Raw genomic sequence first — 27289 nt, 5'->3', positions numbered from 1 at the left:
CACTCTATATGTTTTATGCTTGTATTATATTGATTTAAACTACCACATATGACCATATGATCTGCTTCTGTCATGCAGTAACTCACTCACTCACTCACTCACTCACTCACTCACCGACACTCACTCACTCACCGACACTCACTCACTCACCGACACTCACTCACTCACTGACACTCACTCACTGACACTCACTCACTGACACTCACTCACTGACACTCACTGACACTCACTCACTGACACTCACTCACTCACTGACACTCACTCACTCACTGACACTCACTCACTGACACTCACTCACTGACACTCACTCACTGACACTCACTCACTGACACTCACTGACACTCACTCACTGACACTCACTCACTCACTGACACTCACTCACTCACTGACACTCACTCACTCACTGACACTCACTCACTCACTCACTCACTGACACTCACTCACTCACTGACACTCACACTCACTCACTCACTGACACTCACTCACTGACACTCACTCACTGACACTCACTCACTGACACTCACTGACACTCACTCACTGACACTCACTCACTCACCGACACTCACTCACTCACCGACACTCACTCACTCACCGACACTCACTCACTCACTGACACTCACTCACTGACACTCACTCACTGACACTCACTCACTGACACTCACTCACTGACACTCACTGACACTCACTCACTGACACTCACTCACTCACCGACACTCACTCACTCACTGACACTCACTCACTGACACTCACTCACTGACACTCACTCACTGACACTCACTCACTGACACTCACTGACACTCACTCACTGACACTCACTCACTCACTGACACTCACTCACTCACTGACACTCACTCACTCACTGACACTCACTCACTCACTGACACTCACTCACTGACACTCACTCACTGACACTCACTCACTGACACTCACTCACTGACACTCACTGACACTCACTCACTCACTGACACTCACTCACTGACACTCACTGACACTCACTCACTCACTGACACTCACTCACTGACACTCACTCACTCACTGACACTCACTCACTCACACACACACACACTGACACTCACTCACTCACTGACACTCACTCACTCACTGACACTCACACACTCACTCACTCACTGACACTCACTCACTCACTCACTGACACTCACTCACTCACTGACACTCACTGACACTCACTCACTGACACTCACTCACACACTCACACACTGACACTCACTCACTCACACACTGACACTCACTCACTCACTGACACTCACTCACTGACACTCACTCACTGACACTCACTCACACACTCACACACTGACACTCACTCACTCACTGACACTCACTCACTCACTGACACTCACTGACACTCACTGACACTCACTCACTGACACTCACTCACACACTGACACTCACTCACTGACACTCACTCACTCACTGACACTCACTGACACTCACTCACTGACACTCACTCACACACTGACACTCACTCACTCACTGACACTCACTCACTGACACTCACTCACTCACTGACACTCACTGACACTCACTGACACTCACTCACTGACACTCACTCACACACTCACACACTGACACTCACTCACTCACACACTGACACTCACTCACTCACTGACACTCACTCACTGACACTCACTCACTGACACTCACTCACACACTCACACACTGACACTCACTCACTCACACACTGACACTCACTCACTCACTGACACTCACTCACTCACTCACTCACTGACACTCACTCACTCACTGACACTCACTCACTCACTCACTCACTCACACACTGACACTCACTCACTCACTGACACTCACTCACTGACACTCACTCACTGACACTCACTCACTGACACTCACTCACTCACTGACACTCACTGACACTCACTCACTGACACTCACTGACACTCACTGACACTCACTGACACTCACTCACTGACACTCACTCACTCACTCACTCACTCACTCACTCACTCACTCACTCACTCACTCACTCACTCACTCACTCACTCACTGACACTCACTCACTCACTGACACTCGCTCACTGACACTCACTCACTCACACACTGACACTCACTCACTCACTGACACTCACTCACTGACACTCACTCACTCACTCACTCACTGACACTCACTCACTCACTGACACTCACTCGCTCACTGACACTCACTCACTGACACTCGCTCACTCACTGACACTCACTCACTGACACTCACTCACTCACTCACTCACTCACTCACTGACACTCACTGACACTCACTCACTGACACTCACTGACACTCACTCACTCACTGACACTCACTCGCTCACTGACACTCACTCACTGACACTCGCTCACTCACTGACACTCACTGACACTCACTGACTCACTCACTGACACACACTCACTCACTCACTCGCTCACTCACTGACACTCACTGACACTCACTGACTCACTCACTGACACTCACTCACTCACTCACTCACTCACTCACTCACTCACTGACACTCACTGACACTCACTGACACTCACTCGCTCACTGACACTCACTCGCTGACACTCGCTCACTCACTGACACTCACTGACACTCACTGACTCACTCACTGACACACACTCACTCACTCACTCGCTCACTGACTCGCTCTCTCACTCACTGACACTCACTGACACTCACTCACTGACACTCACTGACACTCACTCACTCACTGACACTCACTCACTGACACTCGCTCACTCACTGACACTCGCTCACTCACTGACACTCACTGACTCACTCACTGACACACACTCACTCACTCACTCACTGACACTCGCTCGCTCACTGACTCGCTCTCTCACTCACTCACTCACTGACACTCATTCACTGACACTCACTCACTCACTCAGTGTGTCTTCTGTCGATCACAGATCCGAATTGCTGCTCTTAATGCGGCGTCTCAGGCTGCGGATGAGTATGACGACTCGTTCAGAAGCACTAAGCCAAGTCAAACAAAGGAAGCCCAGGTGAGTCAGATGCTTTCAAAAGTTCATCCTAAGTGACTTAACTTTCTCTGGACTATTTGTGTTGTGTTAAACCTGTAAAGCCTGACATATGAAATAATAGTCAAAATGGAAGTTTGTTTCCATCATAACAAAAGACAATCTTTAGACTTTTTTTTTTTTTTTTTTTTTGATTATCATAATTGATACATCAGGCTTTTATGGCTCAAATTGTCTGGTATAGTGAGACTATGGAGCTCAAACTCCCCTCAATTTTATTCAGAGAACAAATATGCAATTTGGTGCAGATGCAGATATTTATTTGGCCAAAAAGGAAGATGAAATTCTGATGCTTGAATGTAAATCAGTGAGATCTTTATAACAGACTACTGACATAAAACGCATATTATTATCAGTCAAAAATATGTCTCAGTAAGCTGATATTTAAATGCTTAGTTTTATGATCAAAACTCTGTAGTTTTAAAACATATAGTGCAATGCAATACAATGAAGTTTGAGATTTGAGACTCACATTTGAACATAATCTAGTAAACCTAAGTTGCTTCAGTCCAGTAAGTGTTTATCTTAAAATATTACTAACAATATAAAAGTAATTGCTACATTTACTTTAGAAAAATCAGTAAAGATTTCACAGAAGAAGACACATGAACCACGAACTGAAGGTGGACGTTTGTACAGTAATACTAAACGGCCTTTTACTTGATAAAACAGTCTAAACTATCAATCAGACGACAGAAGGCATGAGGTAGATTGTGTGTGACAGGTTTTTCAGCAAAGTTTTGATCATCATTTAGAGACTGTAGAAATGTAGTATCACATATGATGCTGCAGGCTTTATAGGACTGAGAAAAAATAAGATAGTAGAATCCATTTCCCTTCTCATTTGTATTGCAGGAGGCGGAAGCGTTTGCCCTGTATCATAAAGCTCTGGATCTGCAGAAACATGACAAGATTGACGAGTCTGCCAAAGCCTACCATGATCTCCTCAAGACCCCACTGCTCAAGGAGGTACAGCCGACTCCTTATCACACTGTACCATGAGATCCAGAGACTCTTTTCATTTGTGCTTTATTTGGACACCAGTGTTTTTATATTTTGCAAAGGCAGTTTTATGACCAAATTTTGGTGACCGTTTTTTTATCTTGCACCAGGCCGTGGCGTCTGAAGATGAGAAAGTAGGACTGAAGCATCCTGGGCTGATGTTGAAGTACTCCACCTATAAAAACCTGGCCAGTCTCGCTGTGCTCAGAGATGATCTCGACACCGCCATGGACTTCTATGTAAAAGTAAATACATATTTGAACAAATCCTTAAGTTTAGGGTGCATAATTCATCCCACATGCATATTTAGCAGTTTTCTAGAACTACACTGCCGTTCTGAAGTTTGAGGTTAGTACAATTACAGTTTTTGAAAGAGTTACTTTTATTCGGCAAGGACACATTAAAAAAAGTTTGAGTAAAGACTTTAAATTGTTGCAAAAGATTGTTATTTTAAATAAATGCCATAAAATATGAATCAGTAGAACTGTCTTCAGCTTTGATAATATTAAGAAATGTTTCTTGAGCAGCAAATCATCATATTAGAATGATTTCTGAAGGATCATGTGACACTGAAGACTGGAGTTATAATGCTGAACATATAGCTTTGATCACAGGAATAAATTACATTTGACAATATATTCAAATAGAATTGCAATATTTCACAACATTGCTGTATTTACTGCATTTTGGTCAAATTAATTTTGCCTTGCGTATGATAGTGTACATTTGATGTTCACATGGCATTAACTCTGAACACTGAATGGGCAGTTTGGAGTCACACAGTTCATGTGTGTTTGTCTTGCAGGCTGTCATGCTGGACTCCACAGATGTGAATATGTGGTTTAAAATGGGAAGGTTGGCCTTGAGGAAGGTCAGCATGCCTTTGGCCCGTCATGCCTTTGAGGTGGGCTTACGCTGTAACCCGGACCACTGGCCCTGCCTGGACAGTCTCATCACGGTCCTCTACTCTCTCAGTGACTACAGCTGTGAGTCCAGAAACCACTGCACAACATTCACATATACCATTCCCATCATCACTGTTCAAACTTTTTTAAGTTTTGCCAAAACTATTTTGATTTTAGAACCCCATATCTACTAGAATAAAATCACAGCTATTGCAGTCATTGCAATCATATGCAGTTATCATATTGCAGATTGACAGCTATTGCAGTCAATCATATTTAGGGATGGGTACCGAAACCCGGTATTAAACGGGCCCCGGTGCTGAATTTTGAAAGACCGCTGGATCGATAAGCTCGGACGTTATCGGTTCTGCTGTCGGTACTGGAGAAATTAAGAAAGTAGGCTACACGTGCTATATATTATTGCTATTAAGAAATTATTATCTTGCAAATTTAATCTCGCCAGCCACTTCTATATATAATAATATTGAACCCTTTGTCTGTGATGCATTTTTGCTAAAGAGAGAGAGTGTGTGAGAGAGAGAGTGATCTTTCACGCGGAGCCACGGCGCGCACATCACAACAGCCCTGCTTAATGAGTGACGATGAGGACAGAACATTCAAACGGTTACACTTTAGATCTTTGATATTAAATTAATTTTATTTTAGATTTTGTCTTCCAATGATTATAAAAAAGAAGATACTTGAGGTATAACCATTAAAAACTAAAGCCGCATTCTCTCCAACGCAACTTCCTTCCCTTCAGAGCGGTGCACTGTCATTTCTCCCTAAAACCCAAACGTAACTTCAGAATCTGCACGATCGGTGATTGTTGTAAAATGTAGTCTATACTGTTGCTAAACTGCGGGACACGTTTGATAATAAAAGGCTATTAAAAGTACCAAAATTGACGCAATAGACGCTGTTCCAAATGCGGCGCGCGCTCTGAAACACACCGCAACGAGACAAGCAACGTATATTTTGGGCTTCGTGTGCGCATCTAAACGATCAAATATACACAAAAATATGTCAAAATGGCTTGGAGATTCACTTAAACAGTTTATTCACTTAAAATACAGTTTATGTCTTAAATGGGCGTAAATGGTTGGGAGAAAATATGATGCGTATGATTAGATCTGCATTTGGTCTTAAAGAGGCAGCAGTCTAATAAACCTGCTGACGATTGCTCCATTAATGTGAATCAAACAACAAAAGGCAAAGAGAAAATCAGTCGCAGCTCTTGAATGATATAAGCTTTAATCTATCTATGATAAACTATGCAGTGTTATTTTACATCTGACTTTATTAGATGTCTTTTTAGCCCATATTACTCCTGAACAGTAATGTCAGTAGACATTACTGAAATTAAAGCACTGGGTATATAATTTGTATATTTGTTTTATTGTATACTTTTTTTTGTTTGACCATGTGTTTGTACTTTGTTTTTGGTGTCCTATGTCTTCTGTATATAAAGCACAAAAGCCTGCACCCTTCTGCGTAACATACATGTTTTATTTGTTCAGTTAAAGCATTGCTTTTTCTTTTGCTATAGATATTTATTTAACATTTCAAAATATAAAGCAATATTAATTATGTTCTAAATTATTTTTTTCCCTTTTTTTAATTTAAAAAGAACCGATAAGAATACCGTTAAAGTACCGGATCGATAAGGAGTATCGGTAAGAGTAGTAATACCGTTAAAACCTTAATGATACCCATCCCTAATCATATTCGAAGTTCGTTTGTTTATTAATATTAATATTATATATATATAATTAAATATATTCGAATATTTATTAATAATATTTTGATCATTAAATGCCTTAAATGTTTTTTGCTAGTTTCAGCCTGACACAGTTATCATTTTCACGTCTTGTGCCACTTAGTTCAAATAACAAATGCATTTGCGCCCATGTGTGTGCCTATGTGCTGCTGGTCTGAAAACGAGGTGTGTTTATGCGAGCGCAACTGGCTTTTAAATGGAATGGGAGATGAGACTCTGATTATTTTATTGCACGTTACGCCCAAAACACACCCATTACTCATTTTGAGAATAGAGTCAAAACACACCCATTACTTGTTAAGAGATTAGGGACAACCCTTTTCGACCATGTGCCGGACGTGCCGATCATTTTTCCCGTCATCAAACTAGCAAAAGTGGATTCAGACACGCCCTAAGTGAACTTGCCATGCGCTTTAGACCATGTGCTTAGATCGTTAAAATAGGTCCCTTAAGCATTTGCCTATTTAAATCCAAAAAGCGAGGTTAGGGTTAAGGGTTTGGGCGGGCAGTGTGTATTGCAGTAACACAAAATATCACAATGTTGTTTTTTCCCACAATATTGTGTAACCCTAATTTATGTAATGGGGAAAACACTTCTAAAGCCAAGGCCACTGAACAAGTCGGCGGTTACGGTTGTGAATGCTGTTTCATGTTGTCTAAACCTTGGTTTCCTGCCTTAGTAGCTGATGTTCTTGTCTGTTTGTCCCGCAGGTTGTCTGTACTACATCTGTAAGGCTCTGGAGAAGGACACAGGCTACAGTAAGGGCCGAGTGCTCAAAGAGAAGATCTTTGAAGAGCAGCCCTGCCTCAGACGAGACTCTATGAAGATGTTCTCCAAGCTGTATGCACCTTTTGCTAATTATGTGGCATCCAACATTTGTCCTGTTGAAGAATAAGCTTGTTTGAGTTTGTATGTGTGTGTGTTTTGGCTGCAGTGATGTGTCAGTGCAGTATGTGGATGTAGATGAGGATGAAGCTCACAGCATTGTGGAGGAAGCGCTGGAACTGAGACGACAGAGACAGGCTAAATTCACACGGCACCCGGTGGCTGACCTGCAACTGGTTCAGCCCATCAAATACTTCACGTGAGTCCATGCCACGATTAATCCACAGACTTACATTTGGGATTCATCTTACAGTTTGATTTTAAGAAATATCATGGGTTAATTGAATCACTTTTCTATCATAATACACAATAAAACTATCCAAACATTAAAATAACATTTAATACCATTTATGTAATTTATTTATGTCTATGGACTTTTTCATTGTGTTCATCCCTATGAGAACATATTGATGTTTTCAGGGTTTGACATAAACACCCGTCAAATCACCAAATGCATGTGTGTTTCAGCAGTGGCGTGTAACGCAGTCACTCCTACTAGCCACTTTGGCGGGTTGAATTGCATATGTAATATATACATTTTTCAATCGTAGTCTTTTGTAAAGGCATCTGAAATAATAAATTATGTGCATTGTAGTGCTGTCAAAAATATAGCTATTTTGATACATATTGATACTGAAATATCTGAGACGCTTCTAATACTCATTGTCCGCAGAACAGACACGATACCAGCTGCTCTCTCTCTCATCTCTCCGACAGCGAGTTACACTCACACCTTCCCTCACTCACTCGATTAATTTGCTCCGGATGAATATTGGTGTTACAGGGCTTGAATTTCAGCGTTGAATTGCGCGTATATTACTCATTCCAGCAGATTTTGTGCTCGAACACCCAAAGTGCGGCACATAAAGCAGCCTCTCAGAACTACACAGTTATGTTTCACTGCTTATTGCACTTAAAACAGTCAAATACACACAAATAATGTCAAAATACAGGTCTTGGTGAGTATTCACGTAAACTTAGTAAATTCGTAAAGTCAGTTATGTTTTAAGTGAACATAAACAGTTGAGAAAGATAACGCATGTGTAACAGAATAAAGGATCTGCGCGTCAGGTCTTAAAGTGACAGCAGCCCAGTATTCCTGCTGCTATATAATATTAAAATATCTATATGAAAGTTTATACCATGGTATCGATGTCAAAATTGTAGCCAGTGAAAATGCTGATTGGCTAGAATGAATGATGAAAACAGTTGTGCTGCTTAATCTCTTAAAAAAAAACAAAAAACATACTGACCCCAAACTTTTGAACAGTAATTTGTTTCGCCCACCACTAGTTACAGCTCAAAATGCATTCTTCAGTTGTTTTATTTGATGCCATATCTAAAAAATATATATACTTTTCTTTATTTAAGTCAAAAAGGCCCGCTGACGTACTTAATTATTATTTCTCTGTGTGATGTATTGTTATCCATATAGGTGGAAGAGTGTGGGGGAGAGTTTCTTGGCCATGTACAAACACCAGAACGCTTGCCTGGTCCCACGGCCTGACTTTGGCCGCCGAATTGATTTGTCAATGTACCGTGACCCGGAGTGCCTCCTGCAAATGCCCACCAGCACACCAGTGCCCGCCCCTGCTGCCCCAGACCCTCCTCAGCCTCCCATGATCGTCATTGTACCTCAAGCCCCCCCTGCCCCCCCTCCTGTTCCCAGCAGCCCAATCTCCAGTCAACCCCCGTCCTCCGAACTGCTTGTCCCATCGCAAGCCGAGCCCATCGCTCCTTCAGGAGTACCACAGAGCCAGAGCATTATAGAGGTCAGCACAACCACAGTCACCACTACTGTTGCCAATGGAGCGGAGGATGCTGCTCTCACCACGGTTACTTCTGCGGGTTAGTATGAATGCATACATGAGGCATGAACAGATACAGTCAGGGTTTGAAATTAACACCCGCCAACCCAACAAATGCGGGTAAAAAGCAACTGTGGCGGGTAACGCTGTCAAATCACGAGCCAATTTGGCGTGTTACTTATTATGTTTACTCAATTTGCTGGGGAAGTTCATGTAAACCCAGATTTAGTGCAAATACTCAATTAGTGAGTCACCATGATTTATTGAATACAGCGTATTAAACAGAATCTGCTCATATCTGGCTTACGGCAACATGCACTTCACTACAGCGTGGCGCTTGTTCATGTGCATTGAAGCAATAATGAAGATTAAAAAGCATCTGGTTAACAGAAAAGACATTATTTTCCAACATCCTAACATTTTTTTTTTATGTCCTTTGTATTAAAACACATTTTTGGTGATGAGGATGAAAGAGGAAGGGAGGAGATGGCTGGATGACAGGATTTAGTTTGAATGAGAAATTAATTTATGAAATCCAAATTTTATAATATATGTTGTATAAGCTGTGACGGTTAATCTGGTTCATTTTTTTTGGGCTAGTAGAAGTTCTGAATGGCCGGTAACTTAAAAACTTAGTAGCCAAATTGGCCGGTGAGTGAAAAAGTTAATTTCAAACCCTGTATAGTCAAACCAAAAATTATTCAGACACCAGATATCATTTGTGATATTTTTTTACTAGTGGGTGCAGGACACTATAGTTCATTTATGTAAGCGAGGATATCAAAATAAAGTAAACTGAGACATATTCCCCTGGTTTCACAGACAGGGCTTAAGACTAGTCCTAGACTAAAATGTAAGTCTGAGCTGTTTCCACTGAAATAAACTTGCACTGACTGATCTTAAAAATATATCAGTGCCTTTTTAGTTTTAAGATGCACATCGGTAATGTTTTTTTCTAAGCATGTTTATAAAAATTACTTAAATGTCCTAATTGATCTATGGTCTAATCCTGGCTTAGTCTAAGCCCTGTCTGTGAAACCGGGCCATTATACCCAATAATTCTTCATACAGTGACCACCAGTAAAAATGTGGGACCAAAAGTGATTCAGACACTTTGACCTGACCATGTTTTGCTGAAGTGTTTTTCTTTAATTGCTAATGTGACCTTTTTACACACAGACTGAACAAAATGAAGCATTGCTTGGTAATTGGTTGAGCTAAATTGGTATTATCTAACTGTGTAGTTAAATTTAACAGCTGACAGATATTCAACATGATTAATCTGTGAGACAGTCTAACAGAAGGATGGACAAAACCAGTCAAATATCAACTGGGAGTTCTTCTCATATTTTATTACCATTTCTAAACTATAAAAAACTATAGCGAATAAACTGTGATAATGTGAGAAATGTTGAAGGTGTCTGAATATATTTTGGTTTGACTGTATGTAATGTGAGATACAGAATTGAGATTAACGATGTGAAGATTCCTATCACAAATATATTTCAAAGTAACGCTGACACTGATGATGTTGACCCCACAGCTCTGGACGCTGCCTTGAGTGATAAAGCGAAAAAAGGCACCAAGAGAAAACGTGTGGTAGAGGACAACATCGAGACAGCGAAGAGACGCTCTGCACGTGTCCGCAACACTAAATGCAAGAAAGAAGAGAAGATTGACTTCCAAGAGCTTCTGCTCAAATTCCTCCCTTCCAGGTGTCTATTTGACTAATAATTGTTGTTCCTGCTGTGACCGTATCAGGCAATGCTCTGAGACATTTTGTCAGACATGTGCTTTCTATTTTTGTTTTGTCACATTGAGTGAATCCTCCCACAGTGAAAGCTCATTAGACCAAAACCGTGCTCCACATAATTGTATATTAGATATCAAATATACATGTGCTTTAATTGCCTTCTGTGTCAATACAGCTAAAGTGAGACACCTTCTGATTATTTAGTGTCAGTGCCCCTATTATGCTAATTTAAAGGTTCAGTTGATTTTGTTTTGGAGTCTCCTACAATAGGTTTACATGCATCCAAGGTTAAAAAACTTAAATTCTCTCATAATATACGTTGCAGCATCAGCTCTTTTCTCACAGTGTCTGAAACAGTTCGATAAAGGATTCAGTCTCTCTAAACCCCTCCTTTCCGAGAGTTGCTCTGCTCTGATTGGTCAGATGGTCAAGTCTGTTGGGATTGGTCGAACACTAACAGCGTGTTTCATAAACCAAACGCCCATTACCTATGAATTTTAGCACCGGATTTTTCGAAACAAATGATACACAGTGATACGAACCGTAACGATGGCGTCGGTTTTACTGTATCAATTCCAGCGTGAGTCTCATCCTTGTTGGGTTTTTTTTTTTTGCAGCATAGAAAATTTTTTATGTCGACAACACGAACCAAACTCTTCCAGTCTCAGTTACAACTACAGTGTTTGAGGGTCTAAGTAGACGCTGTTCACGAGCAGCCAATGAACACCATAGACTGGCATTATGTAAATTTGTTACAAACCTTCATATGTTCATGCAGGAAGTAAGACTGGAATTACTGACGACTCGTTTCAGGCGGTTCAGAATCTTTTTCTTTTGGGAGAAAATAACTCCAATTATCATTTGCAGACCTTTTACATTCCTATATTACACACTGCATGAAAGGTCATATCTGAAAAAGCATAATAGAGGCACTTTAAATATGATGCTTAGCTCCTTCCAAAATGCCAAGTCAAAAACATACTCAAAAGGCCTTCCTTTATGTCGCATTTACTCGAGCTTCTTTATTTTCAGGCTGAAAAAGTTTGAAGATGATGAAGATGAGGAGAGTCTCAGTAACATGGACTCTCATTGTAACGTCAAACCTGATTCCCAGTTGAACCGCGGCTCCGGGTGCAACTCTTCTGAGTATATCGTCTCGATGGAGTCAGGTGCAGAAACTGAGGTTTTCGTTTGAATCATCGTTTTATTTCTTTCTGCACCCGTTTCTGCATTTTCTCTGTTATTCGTGGTTCCTCAGAGCGCAAGGATGTGCATGCGTTCCTGCTGGCGAACATGCAGAACGGCGGCGTCCTGGAGCTGATGATGCGGTTCCTGAAGGCGGTGGGGCAGATGTTTCTGGAGGAGTGGCCGGCGGGTCTCGCTGGAGTGGTGCTGGATCTCTTCATCTGCTGGAGGAAACACAGCTCTGGGCTGCCCAACCCACTGCTCCGAGACTCCAGCAACCAGCACATAAAGGTGAGACCACCAGGCGGAGCATTTGCTGCAATTACTGCTTCATGCCAGTACAACTTGGAAAGATAGTCAGGGTTACACTTGACTATTTCACAGGGTTTCACACAAGAGAGTCACTTTTTTGCGTGGTTATTTTATAATGGTGGTTATTTTGCATGTAGATCAGACAACCCCTTTCGAGTGTGTACAGTTTGATCTCCATAAGCTGCAGTCGGACTAAACTTGGACTGGGTGTTAAATAAAAAAATAAAAAATGATTGATATATATATATATATATTAGGGCTGTCAAACAATTAATCGCATCCAAAATAAAAGTTTGTTTTTACATAATATATGTGTGTGTATGGAGTATAATTATTTTCTATATATAAATACACACACATGCATATATATTTAAGAAAAATGTGTTATTTATATATAAAATAATTACATATAATATAAATATATATACACAGTATAAACATGCAAATATTTCTTAAATATATACATGCATGTGTGTGTATTTATATATAGAAAATAATTACACACTACACACACACATGTATTATGTAAAAACAAACTTTTATTTTGGATGCGATTAATCGCGATTAATCGTTTGACAGCCCTAATATATATATATAATGTTAATGATTAGTTTGTTGATTATATACAATTAGCCATCATTGTGAATTTTGCATTGCACTTTGATCATTTTTATTTCCTAAGGGCTGTTGTTTTGTGCTACAAAATTTAGCCCTCTAATCTCAAAATGGTGAATATGTGAGTGGTGAGATATTTTAGTAGCATCTCAGAAATAAAATTGCTGAAAGTTGGGAAGTTTAATACATTTGAACCGTTTTAATCACTGTTACAGTGAATTGAATGGAAACACAAATTTTAAATATTTCAAATATTTTTTAAATAAAAATATGTAGGTAAATACTGTTTAGCCAGTATTTATTGCTAAATTAGGCATGTACAAATAAAAATGATTAAAATTCTTCATTGTACATTTAAAAACCATGTGGGGGAACATTTGAAAAGGGTTTTACTGTATTTTACATTTGCAAACAGTGTTTTTGATTGAAATTATAATTCTTCTATGGCATTTCAGAGCAAATGCACACACACACACACACACACACACACACACACACACTTGAACAAGTGGTTTACGGTGTAATGGTTTTAAACTGTACAAACTGTATCTTCTATCCCCTTACACTAACCCGACCCCTAAACCTACCCATGTTTTTGAAGCCATTTGGTTTATGAGGACAAAGGACGTTTCCTCATAAACCATGTTTATGTTCTAATACCCATGTCATTATACACATTTGTGTCGAAACAATATATACAAGAACACACACACACACACACACAGACACATTCGCTGTCAAGCGATTACAATTTTTTATATAATTAATTGCATATCGCACATCAAATTTGGCTGAGAAATGACCCCCAAAAGATAATTTAAAGTCATTATTGTGTAAAGTATCAAATAGACATTGCAAAAAGTAGCTTCAGAAAGAAATAATTTTGGGTGAACTAAACCTTTAATTTTTTTTTTTATTAATATGGAAATATGAAACAATTTTTTATTGAAATTATACTTACTAAAATTGCCAGTAGGTGGTGATAAATGTCTAAATGAGTAAATAATGAATTAATAATGATTCGTTCAAACGTCTGATTCATTCAGTAGTGAAGTAAATGGTTCTCTTCATGAATGGTCCATTGAATCATTTGTTCACCCGATTTGTTAAAAACGTGGATTCAGAATAGAAATGCCGCTGTGTGTTTCTCGGAGAAGAACAGTTCTGCTTTGTCTTCATATTTTTGTTAGCAAAACAGACACTATTGTGTCTAAAATAACACAATATTAACTTCTTATTTATTGAACTGTTGTATAAAATCAGTATCGCACTTGTGCTATTCTGGAGAGAAAAACAGAACTTGTGTGATATAGCTTAACTATATTATAATGTAAATATGAGACACAAACACTTGAGTTTTAGGGACATTGTAACTGCATTAAATAGGCTCCATCACACTGAGTTGTTGCCCTGCATCATATTCGTCATCAATCAACTGTATGAAATCCTGTATGGATTTTGTGTGTGTTTTCATCCAGCCCTAAAAAAGATTTATTCCAGTAGACTGACTGAAAGAAAACTGTTGTAGGAACGGAAGAATGATTTATTCGAAGCATGTTTACTCGTCAGCTCATAGCTACACGTGTTCAATCAAAGGATTTTTTCCTCAGTGGAAGATCAGCACACATTCTGCTCGCACCTGCCTGACAACAAAACTGTATTCATCATGTCAGCTGAACCTGCTGGATCTCTCCCAGTGGAGCGGATGAAAAACAGAAGGAGACCGATAACTTAATGAGTGTGCTTTTGGCAAAAACTAGGTCACAAACACTCTGTTGTGTAAATGAACATACATGATTTTCTTGAGCTAACAGGATAATTTAAAATAATGGTAAAAAAAAAAAGAAGTAATTTATTCCTGTGATCAAAACTGAATTTTCAGCATCATTACTCCAGTCTTCAATGTCACATGATCCTTCAGAAATTTTTCTAATATGATGATTTGATGCTCAAGAAACATCTATTATTATTATCAATGTTGAAAACAGTTGTGTTGCTTCATTTTTTTATGGAAGCCATGATACATTTTTTTCTACCCTGGTAATCCAGAGTTCTCGCGAGAGCACAAGTTGAATTTGCTCAGCGAGTTACTCTGGTGTCGAGTAATGATGCTCATTAAATATGCCCCTCGATCTGAGCTGCACCAATCACATCGGGTTATCTGATATAGGCGGGGCAGAGGCGAGATGACGACAGCGCTGTGACGTCGAAGTCATTAGTAAACATTGCAAGATGCCTATGGATGAACACCAGTTGTTTGAAACGGCTTTGGCAGCTACAGTGAAAGATTTAAACTTTTTCTCTAAAAGAGGAACAGAAGACGGCGCTCGAATCGTTCCTTTACAAGAAGGGCGTTTTTGCTTTTTTGAGTCTAATCTACCAGTTAGCTCCGCTGATAGCTAAGTGATAACTTGTTGTGATTGGTCGTAGTGTTATCCAATTGCGTGCAGTGAGATTTTCAAATGCATGCTTGGTGCCGCCCCTCGAGCTGGCCGAGTTTCATTAGTCGACGCCAGACCATTAATCTTTCAGATTTAGGTCTGGATTTCCAGGCTACGTTTTTTCAGGATTCTTTGACTAATAGTTCAATACAATTTATTTGAAATAGAAATCTGATGTAACAATGTAAAAGTCTTTACTTTTACTTTTTCTCAATTTAATGCATCCTTGCTGAATAGAAGTATTTCTCTAAAAAAACACCCCACTGTAATGCATATTGCTTATATTTAATTAAATTATAGTAGATGGGCCTAATTATTTTTTGAAGGCTCTTAATTGCATGAAATGATCTTAAACTTTCACATCACTGCTCAGAAAAGCTTTTTTAGTGTTGTCACGATACTGGAATCTCCAACTTTGATACGATATTCAATAATATCTTTGATACCACGGGGAAAACGGCCATATTTATACCACCAATACAGATCATTTAAACTACATCTACGTAAAAAAGACAAGTAAACAGTCAGTAATAAAATAAGAACAAATAAACAAATTACAAAAGATAGCACAAATAGATATAATAGAATGAAGAATCAAGTGAAATAAAAACTGTTTTAAGTTTTTCAAGTGTGTCTAACAGTAGTACTCGGGTAAGAATTACTACAGAAATTAAAGGAATTAAATGTGAAGACTATCCAGTGTTTTGTTCTTTGATTAACTTGACAGACAGCATCAGGTTTATTAGGCTGCTGTCGCTTTAAGAGCTAACGCACGGATCCAATATACTGATACACAACATGAGATTTCTCTCAACTATTTACTTTCCAGAACTGACTGTATTTACCTGAATACTCTGCAAGATGGGCCTTTTGACATCATTTTTATGTATTTGACCATTTAAGCACAGTAAGCCACAAAAAATAAGTCAATTTGTTTCTTGCAAGCTGTTTGAGAAGCTGTGGGTGTGAAATCTGCGGGAATGAGTAAAATTATGAGACGAGTGAGTGAGAGGAGGCGGGTGTGTGTCACTCTGCCGTCGGAGAGAGGAGAGAGCGAGGAAGCGCAGCTGGTGTCAGTGTATCAATGCTGCAGAAAAGGAGTTTTGGAACAGTTTCAGATATTTCAGTATCGATGCATATCGATTATTTTTGACAACACTAATTGACATCCTTGACAACCAAACTTAACTTGTTTTATTTACTAGAAGAATTTCAGTTTATCCAAATGTAAATGAATGCCAGTTATTGTATAACTTTTAAATATACAGTTGTGGTTGAGTATTTCTAGTTTACATAGTGATTTAATTTTTCATAAATGTTTCATAGGTCTGAACACTGTGTAGTTTAATGTACAGTACATCAACGTCTTACACTGCCTCTTGTCTTACAGGAAATGATGCTGATGAGTCTCTGCTGTCTGGAGCTGCAGTTGGAACAGAAGTCTATGATGAAGGGCAAGAACAGTAAGAACATCACAATCAGTCAGACGTTTGTCTTGTGTTTGACATCAGGCAGGGGCGGACTTAGTTATTTGAGGGCCCTAAGCGGTTCCAGGGATGGGGCCCTAACAGTCAAACTGTGAACTCAAAACACTCTTTTTCTATATGTGACCCTGGACCACAAAACCAGTCACATGGGTCAATATTTTTTTTGAAATTGAGATGTATACATCATCTGAAAGCTGAATAAATAAGCTTTCTACTGATGAATGGTTTGTTAGGATAGGACAATATTTGGCAGAGATACAACTATTGAACATCTGGAATCTGAGGGTGCAAAAAAATCGAAACATTGAGAAAATCTCCTTTAAAGTTGTGCATTTATGTTCACGATTGTGCTGCATTCACTCACAAAAATACATGTTTTATATATTTACGGTAGGAAATTTACAAAATATCTTCATGGAACATGATCTTTACTTAATATCCTAATGATTTTTGGCATAAAAGAAAAATGGATAATTTTGACCCATACAATGTATTGTTGGCTATTGCCACAAATATACCCGTGTGACACAGATATACCCGTGTGACATGTGACTGGTTTTGTGATCCAAAGTCACATACATACTTTTTCTATTCTGTTTTTTTCTTTCTTTCTACATTTGTAGATGAACCTCATGTTAAAAATATCTGTAACCTGGAACTTTTATTTTCTCAATGTAAAAGTAAATACAATTGAATTCACAAAAAAATTCACAAACAAACTGTTCACAGTTAATTAACCATATTTGTGATTACACTTTAATATTAATGCATCAACATTTCTCTAACCTGCAACTGTTGTATTTTCTCAATGTAAAATTGGATTTTTACTTTCGAGCAGATGTGATGATAACGTTAAAATATTAATGGTTATAGACAGGCCATACACTATATGATAGAATAGATGATTTATATAGGCTTCATGGTATTTGTCGGGGGGCCGCTAATTCCCCGGGCCCTAAGCGGTTGCTTACCTCGCTTATTGGTTAAGTCCGCCCCTGACATCAGGAACTCATATGCAGATATTACTTCACAAACCAAGAAAAGTAATCACACAAATGTCTTGTGCTTGTATGATTTACAGTGTCTCATAGGAAGACCATGTCTGCTTCCGGAAGGGATGGTGGGGACGTGGATTCAGAGACGTGCTTTCAGTCGGATCTATTTCTCCTGACCATGGCCTCGTCTCAGAGAGATCTGTTTGGAGACGACTGGCTCTCTTTTGCCGTCAGAGTTCACTGGCTTAAAGCACGACACCTCGCCTTTCAGGCAAGAGAGCTCAGTTATTAGAGACGCAGACATATTTTTCTATTACATAACTTATATGGTTCTTCACAAAGGTGTTGTATGCTAGTAAGACATTCGATTATCTCGAGTAGAGCTGGCTGAAAGTCCAGGTTACACTTTTATAAATGCGTGTGATAGCATTTTTTGCACTGTATACATGAATACATGTGTGTTAATGTGCTGTTTTAGGGTGACATGGAGGAGGCGCTGGAGTGTTACGACATGTGTGTCGGTCTGCTGAAGTGTCAGACGAGTGAGATGGACAAGATCACCATCCTCCTGCCCAACCTCAGCATGGACAGTGCCATCTCTCTAGAGGAGGTACAGGACAAACTAAACAAATCCCCTTCAAGACAAGCTTGACTCTTGAAGTGTCCAAGTGCGTTTCAAATAAAATGTATCCATCAGCCAATGGAGTAGAAATAAATGTATATGAAGAGTTCAGATGCAAAAGCCTCTAAGTGCCATCTGAAATTTTCTTCTAGAATGATCATTTTTATCAAGCTTGTATATTTAAGTTCAATAATTTCACTTAAATGGCAATGCAAATTACCTGTTAATTGTCATTTAAGTGAAATTTCTTAAAGGTATAGCAGAGGATTTTCCCGAATTTTAGAAAAGAACCGCCCTCTCCACTTTTTGAAAAAATGCACATGCACAACACTCTACCTGCTCCTGAGAGGGAACGCCTATTAAACGTGTGCACGAGCTAATCATAGCTTACATTAACTTTTACTAGCAGAGATTTTAAATGGATTTCTCCAAATAGCATGCCAAACTTTACCTGTCAAGTAGAAACTTCGCGACTGAGGCATCAGTGGGAAGCCCAACCTGTGTTTTGAGCGCACGCCATCGTGTGAATCGTGTGCACGAGCACGTACGACGGCCTTACGTAAACATATCACCAGAATGATTGACACTTAGGAGGACCAATAGTCTTGATGATCCACCCGGAAAAAGAAAATCCTCCGCTATACCTTTAACTTAAATATACAAGCTTTATAAAAATTTCAGATGGCACTTAGAGGCTTTTGCATCTGAAAAGTGACAGTAAATACATTTATAATGTCACAATTTCTATTTCTATTTCTTTTTTAATTTTCTATTTATAAAAGAATCTTGGAAAAAAGGCGTACGGTTTTCACAAAAATATTACTGTAACTATAATATTTCTTCTTATGTTTTCAACATTGATAATAATAAGAAATATTTCTTGATCAGCAGATCAGAATGATGGAGTAATGATGCTAAAAATCCGGTTGTTCACAGAAATAAATTGCATTTTAAAATATATTAGAATGCAAAACAGTTATTTAAAATTGAAATAATTTCACAAGATTGCTTTTTTACTGTATTTTTGATCAAATAAATGCATGGACTTTTGAGTGTGTGTATTAGAGCTGCATGATTAATCGGTAAAAGACTGCAGTCTCGATTCAAACACTCAAGCAATCTCATTTATAAAGGAAACCGATTCGTCTGTGTTTATTAATTCTTTGACAAAATCACACTGGAACATTCAGATCTGTGTTCAAGCTTCACAAACCGTCTTTTCAACCACACATGATCATTATTTCTGGCTTACAATAATTCAAAGTATCTTACTAGCTTACTTTTAAATTTCACATTTGAAATCACCAATGAAATCTGACAACAACTGTCTCATAAATTTTGTTTCTAAATGCTCGAATCATGACAAAAAAAAAAAAATTTCAGGCTAGATCCGCTAATGCACATGCGCTCGTCTCAGAACACTGACTGTTTCTGTTTTCTTTGCAAGAAATCACTCGAGTCACAGAGTTCCAGATGCCACAGCTTAGACTTTATTGATGGAGACATCTAACAATTACACTCGTAGTTCTCATTTTTATACTGTTTTTATACAGGTGTTTGCCTTTTCTTTTCATCTTCAGACAGTCTGTCCAAAAACATACAGTTTACAGGGTACTTTCCAACTCTTTTTAATTAGCTCATCCACAGTTTTAATCAAATCTTCTAGCTATTCCCTACAAGTAGCATGATCTGTTTTGAAACATGATCACGTGTTGAAGGCCAAAGAAGGGATTGCTATTATGCAGGTGCAAGTTGAGACCTCATTGTGCAGTCTTTGTTACCCATATCAAGGTCAAAAGAATTGCTTACTATCGTTATGCAGGTGCAAACCTAGTTATTTACTATAGTAAGTACATAGTATTGCACACTAAAGGTTCTTTATTGGCATCTATGGTTCCATATGGAATCTTTCCATTGCATAAATGGTTATTTCTAGTAAAAAAAGGTTTCGATTTTTAAAATGTTCTTCACACTCAGAGAAATGTTTCTTTTAAGAACTGATCACTGAAAGGTTCTTAGGAGAAACAAAATCGTTCTTCTGTGGCATTGCTGTGAAACCTTTATGTACATTTGAAGCAGGACTTAAAAACTTATTGTTTTTCCAGTGTCCCTCCTAGGATCTGTAAATGGCAAAAAAGAGTCTGGTGTCCTGCCTACACTCTTCATGAGAGATGCACCGATATGAACATTTTGGCCGATAACCAATAATTCTTTATTCGAAAGCCGATAACTGATATATTGGCCAATAAATCTAAATCCAAATTTTTATACAATTTTTAGAACCTGATTACAAAAACAAAAGTCTCACCAATGAAAGCCATGTCCCAATCACACAATTATAATGTTCTCATTATAACTTTATGTAGCCTATATGACAAAGTTGTGTTGCACATGTCGCACTGAACTGTATTTTCCTTTTTAAAGTGATTTCAATCATATTTCAAGCAATTTAAAACCATCATGGCCAACAGTGAAGTGTCTCAGCTGAAGAAAATAATCCATTATTTATCGGCTTTAATATATGGGCCAAATTTTCTTATCGGGCCGATAACGATAACATTAAAAATGAACATATATCGTCCGATACCGCTATGGATATAGCTTTTGCAGCTTAGTTTCCAATAAAATAGTCTGGGTGAACTGGAATACTTTGTGTTGTGCTGTGAATGCTAGAGTATGTCTGCATTGGTCCAGTTTTGCATGATATGACCCAATTAAGTAAAGAATCATATCAAATGTTCATTGCTCTGTTTAGATTGAGAAGAAGTTGAAGTCTCTAGAGCGATGTCAGTCTCTAGAGGAGATCCAGAGACTGTTTGACGCGGGAGACTATCAGTCTGTGGTGCGTTTACTGCAGCCCACGCTGAGCTTCGGCCAGGGCTCGGCACGACTCAAACCCCTGGATTACATCAGCTCTGCTCCAGAGAGACCAGCACAGCTGCTGCTGCTGCAGGTACATCACACATTCTCCTTAAAATGACACTAATATGCTATTTTATAGGCTCCTAATGTTGTTTTGGAGTCTCCGACAACAGGTGTACATTCACCCAAGGTCAAAAACACATTTCAGCATCACCACTTTTCTCATAGTTCCTGAAACAGTTCGATAAATGATTCAGTCTCTCTAAACCCTTCCTTTCTTAGAGCATGCTCTGCTCTGATTGGTCAGATGGCCCAGTCTGTTGTGATTGCCATGAGCATATCGGGTCCTTTATAGTTCAACCAAAGTCATTTTACTTCATCTCTTAGGGGTAGAAAGAAGATTGAAATATGTTGCCAGCGATATACTGTTAGTGAAGTGTTATTTTATGTATTATGAAGTGTTATTCTCTTTAAAGAAAGTTACAAAAACAGTTTTTTCATGCACAAGTCTTTTTGGAGATTTAGTGCTATTTAGTCTTTTTCAGACTAGTGTAAAGAAAACATCCAAAGTGTTTATTTTATTACACTTTTAATATTACAGTACATATCTTCAAAATAAGTCAGAAATCTCCACAGAACATTTCAGTCCTAAACTTCTTTTGGCTGCAGACTGCCGACAGTATTTTTGGATTTATGCAGTGATGATAAGAGATTTCTAGATTCCAAAATCTCCTCTTGGTAAAAAATTAGTTTTTTTTTTTTCAAACTTCTTGAGCATGAAATCATCATATTAGAATGATTTCTGAAGGATCATGTGACAATAAAGACTGGAGTAATGATGCTGAAAATCCAGCTTTGATCACAGGAATAAATTACACTTCACATAGAAAATGGATATTTAAAATTTTAATAATATTTCACAGTATTGTGAAATATTAGAGTAATATTACTGTATTTTTGATCAAATAAATGCAGCCTTGGTGAGCATTCAAGAGGACTTTCAAAAACAAATCTTACAAAACTTTTGAACGGTAGTGAATAACACATAATGCATATAATTAGGCTTTATGAATACCTTTATTCTACAATATACAAGTATAAGTGTTACTGGATTGTCTCATAAATGCAGCCGTGTTATCTGAGGATCAGTTGGATTCATATCAGAGCTCAAAATGATAGAGCCAGCATGCTAAAAGCTAGTTATTATTGGAATAATGACTAGCTTTACTCAAAGTGTGCGATATCCCATTTGTCTTAAATGTGACAAGCTTGACCGAACATTTCCTAAACCCTCAATTCAAGAAAAGTGTGGTGTTTTCAGACACTTAACCTGTTGACTCCACATCCATCTTTGTCCCCCCCAGAGTTCCCTGCTGCGACTGAAAGACTTCAGCTCCTGCTTTGAGACATCTGAAGTGTCTCTCAACGAGGCCATGCAGCACTTGAACTCTTCATTACCCAGCAGCCCCTCTGCCAAGGAGGAGTGGGTTTCAACCATCACGGCCCTGCTGAAGGCCATTGAAATCTGCATCACTGACAAACCTGAGCTTCTCTGTCTCACGCCGCGCTCCACAAACCTGCCTCGCCTCGCCAACAACCTCATACAGGTCTGTGTGGATTAAAGAGATAGTTCACCCAAAAATTAAAGTTAGCCCATGATTTACTCACCCTGAAGCCATCCTAGGTGTACATGACATTCTTCTTTCAGACGAATACAACCAGAGTTATAATAGAAAATGTCCTGGCTCTTCCACGCTTTATAATGGGAGTCAATGGGTATATATTTGTGGAAATCCATCAAAGCGCCTCCATCTGTGATAAAAGTGTCCCAAACGGCTCTGCGGGGGTTAATAAAGGCCTTCTGGAGTGATATTGCTCTTTTGGCGTAAGTTGACTTGCGTACGGCCGCCTGCTGGAAGCTAGTTTTTTTTAGTCGATTAAGTTTTAAATATGGATATTTTTCTTACACGAACGCATCGCTTCACTCCAGAAAGTCTTTATTAACCCCCGCAGAGTTGTTTGGGACACTTTTATCACGGATAGATGCGCTTTGATGGACTTCCAAAAAAATATACCATTAGCCTGGCCAGAAGCTCCGCAACGCTTCACTAAAACACGCCGTAACACGCCTCTCTGGAACAACGTCACACTAACCCATCATTTTACCAACAAATGAATCAAACTAATCAGAAAGAAATCACTGGAAACAGCGAGATCGCAAAACAAACATGATAAAAGGAACTGTTTACTGGCATTTTTGTTGTTTACTTGAATATTTAAAACCCAAGCATCGATGTTTTACCACAGGTTTACAATAAAAAATTATAAATTGATCATAATGAATTAGTTTGTGTCAAAATTGCACATTAGTCACACAGAAATAAAGTGGTTTACCATTAGGTCTATTTCACAAAAGAAAGAGGACACACATACTTATTCAGTCGTGGCTGTTTCTGTTTATTTGGTAGTTACAGGACATATTTACATCACATTTAGAAAGAATGATAATTTCTACAAATATGCCACCAGGAGCTTTAACACTCCCTCGACTCCCAGTAGGCTACAGATATATTCAGTCAGAGAAACAGAGGAAGCTCCCGTAAAAAAGGTTGCTTTATTTTATGATAGTCCGGTATAAAGAGACGAGACGTAGGCTACTGACAGATAAAATAAAAACATGATTGTGATAGCCTTTATGATTTGTCTGATTTCTTCAAGCGTTCATATTTACCATGTTTTACTATGGTAATGGTTTGCATGCATAGCCTTTTGCATCGCGTATAAATATTTCTACCTTATACGGTGATCAGAAACCACATCGGATAACAAACAGAAGGCATTCAAACATGAAAGTGAGTTTTGAGGTAAATGATTTTACAAGTCTGCTGATGTTAGCAGACAGAATCATCCGGCACTGCCGTCCACAGACTCAGGTAAACTCCGCCTCGGTTCGGAACCACTCCTCCAGAAACCCTGGCCGTTGGCCCTGAGGAAGCCCTGACAAGGCCCGATCAAGCCCCGGAAGTGACAGTGGAAACGCGCCTGGCCCTGGCACGCACTAGCACGCCCACTTTTGGCCCGACAGTGGAAACGTGGCTATTGACTCCTATTATAAAGCTTGGAAGAGCCAGGACATTTTTTAATATAACTCTGATTGTATTTGTCTGAAAGAAGAATGTCATATACACCTAGGATGACTTCAGGATGAGTTAGGATGACTTCACCTAGGATAACTTCATGGGCTAACTTTCATTTTTGGGTGAACTAACCCTTTAACAGGAGCGTTTGTATCTACATGATCACGTTTCTCAGGTTTTAACTACTGTGTGTGTGTGTGTGTGCGCTCCTTCTCTAGTTGATAGCCAACAGCATGGTCTTACCTGATGACCCCAAAGAGGCTCATTTCTCATCACTGTTGCCATGGATTCTGCTGTACCACCTCATCAAACAGGAGGAGGCAGCGTTCGACTGCATGCTGCGACAGCACATCACAGACGAGGATGACGATGGTATGAAGAAAGAAAGATAACGACATTAAACAGGGCTCAACACTAAAGATGTCTTCTATTGGTCTGCTTGGGCCAGTGGTTCAAATTTGTATTTGCCCTGCAAATATTTTCACAAAACAAATCTATAAAATAGTTCTTGTTTTCGTTGTTTTTCACCTTGTATTCAAGTAAGTAAGGTTATGACACCAACATTTTAGATATTAGTGAAATTTTACAAACCTCAATTCTAATTTCGTTACCACAGCAAACACTGTTGAAGACAAGTGAACAGTCAGTAGTTAAATCAAAATAAATAAATTACCAATAGCACAAATAAATACAACTGAACAAAGATACAAATTAGTTTTTTAGGTTTTTCGTACAAATTAATATTTTTTAGTGTTCAGGTGCAGAAATTGAATAAAGTAATTAAATGTAAAATGACACTGCATAGTCTTCACTGTATAAATTATATATAGATTAATCCTAAGGATATCCATGCGTTTTTTCCCCTGAACTATTAACGAATACTTAATACATATATTAGTCGCCAAAAGTGATGTCCGGAGGGGGTATTTGTTTTTAAAGACCCTAAAAGTTCGATTAAACGTTCAAATATGAGGACTTTTTATTTATTTATATATTTTAAAAATGAGGGATAAACAAAACACTTAACTAGGTTAAGCTATTTATCTGATAAAATTATTTGCCAAAAAAAGCAAACTACAGCTACAGGGTTTTTTGTACTATGCAAAAAAATGCATAGAAAAACCAAAAGCTAAGAGGAAAAAGCATACATTGATTACAACATGATAATTTGTTAATATTTAGTTGGTTCTCTCTTGTTTTTGCATGCGTTCATAATTTCTTTGGACAACCTGGCCAAAAATGATGTCTGCACAATTTGGCTTGTTTCGTTGCGTTATCGCAAATAAAAATATCGACTCCAAGCACAACTATGCAATATGCTTGCAAAATCTTTAACCAATTTTTAATAATATTAAGGGGTGAAGATGTCAGTTTTCCTATGGCCACTACTGTAAATGACTGTTTACTAGGATACTCGCTAAGACTGGTATTTTAACACAATTATGTCTGTATTTTCGAGTTCTATTCCATAATTCTTGCACTTGAAATTGCTTTAAATCACTTGAATGTTTAAATTGGCAAGACTTAAAAACCCATGCAAATGATAAACTTTCGTGACGATGTTGCATTGGCCCGATCGGGAAAAGAGAACGAGACAGAGCAGAGAAAACCAGAGAAAACCAGAATCAACATCAGCTTGGCTTTTCAGAGATGGTGAGATGTGGGATTTGAAATGTTGTGTTTTTATTACTCAACAGGAGAGGAAGATATTTTATTGAACAGGTAAACTGCCATGTGTAGCTCTAACAGAGTTCATTGAAAAGCAGGATCTATTGTAAAGGGTCATATTCATCCGCACAGTCACACAGAGCCGAAGCACAACCAAAACAATGCATGCAGTTTTTTTTAACCATAGAGGGCCAAAAGTGACACAGTGTACATTTAAGTATAGTGATAAGCTTAGTATGTATTAGTATTTGAGCGTGTTGTTGACCCAGCTGTGTGTGTGTGTGTGTGATCTGTAGAGGATGACACTCCACTGCTGCCCTCCTCCCTCATGCTCCTGAACACGGCACATGAATACCTGGGCCGGCGCTCCTGGTGCTGCAACTCTGATGGCGCTCTGCTCAAGTTCTTTGTGAGTCTTGTCATATCATTCCGATCTCTCTGGAACATGTTTCTATGCTTCTGTAATCAGGACCTGAATTTTGTCATGTGTATTTTTGAACTACACTGAACAAAATTATAAACGCAACACTTTTGTTTTTGCCCCCATTTTTCATGAGCTGAACTCAAAGATCTAAGACTTTTTCTATGTACACAAAAGGCCTATTTCTCTCAAATATTGTTCACAAATCTGTCTAAATCTGTGTTAGTGAGCACTTCTCCTTCGCCGAGATAATCCATCCACCTCACAGGTGTGGCATATCAAGATGCTGATTAGACAGCATGATTATTGCACAGGTGTGCCTTAGGCTGGCCACAATAAAAGACCAGTTGTGGTCAGTAAGATTTTTTTTTTTTCTTTTCTAG

General features: G+C 38.7%; 1 protein-coding gene across 4 annotated transcripts in view; it reads left to right on the top strand.

Annotated features, from left to right (window-relative positions):
* The window catches only part of cabin1 (calcineurin binding protein 1), a 146126-nt gene that overhangs the window by 1191 nt on the left and 117646 nt on the right, over nt 1–27289 (top strand). For all 4 annotated transcript variants that reach the window (XM_079896190.1, XM_079896189.1, XM_079896188.1 and 1 more), the window contains exons 3-19: nt 2896–2991; nt 3883–3996; nt 4140–4274; nt 4835–5015; nt 7426–7555; nt 7650–7799; nt 9036–9448; nt 10952–11123; nt 12194–12330; nt 12420–12637; nt 17105–17177; nt 18283–18467; nt 18675–18806; nt 21574–21771; nt 23045–23287; nt 25036–25189; nt 26782–26894. In XM_079896190.1, the coding sequence (XP_079752316.1) occupies nt 2896–2991; nt 3883–3996; nt 4140–4274; nt 4835–5015; nt 7426–7555; nt 7650–7799; nt 9036–9448; nt 10952–11123; nt 12194–12330; nt 12420–12637; nt 17105–17177; nt 18283–18467; nt 18675–18806; nt 21574–21771; nt 23045–23287; nt 25036–25189; nt 26782–26894 (2844 nt within the window). The remainder of the gene's footprint in view (nt 1–2895; nt 2992–3882; nt 3997–4139; nt 4275–4834; nt 5016–7425; nt 7556–7649; nt 7800–9035; nt 9449–10951; nt 11124–12193; nt 12331–12419; nt 12638–17104; nt 17178–18282; nt 18468–18674; nt 18807–21573; nt 21772–23044; nt 23288–25035; nt 25190–26781; nt 26895–27289) is intronic.

The sequence above is a fragment of the Squalius cephalus genome (genome assembly GCF_949319135.1).
Source record: "Squalius cephalus genome assembly, chromosome: 16".
In the NCBI taxonomy this organism is placed as follows: Eukaryota; Metazoa; Chordata; class Actinopteri; order Cypriniformes; family Leuciscidae; genus Squalius; species Squalius cephalus.
The sequence above is the reverse complement of the archived record's forward strand: the minus strand, read 5'-3'. Positions and strand labels throughout refer to the sequence as shown.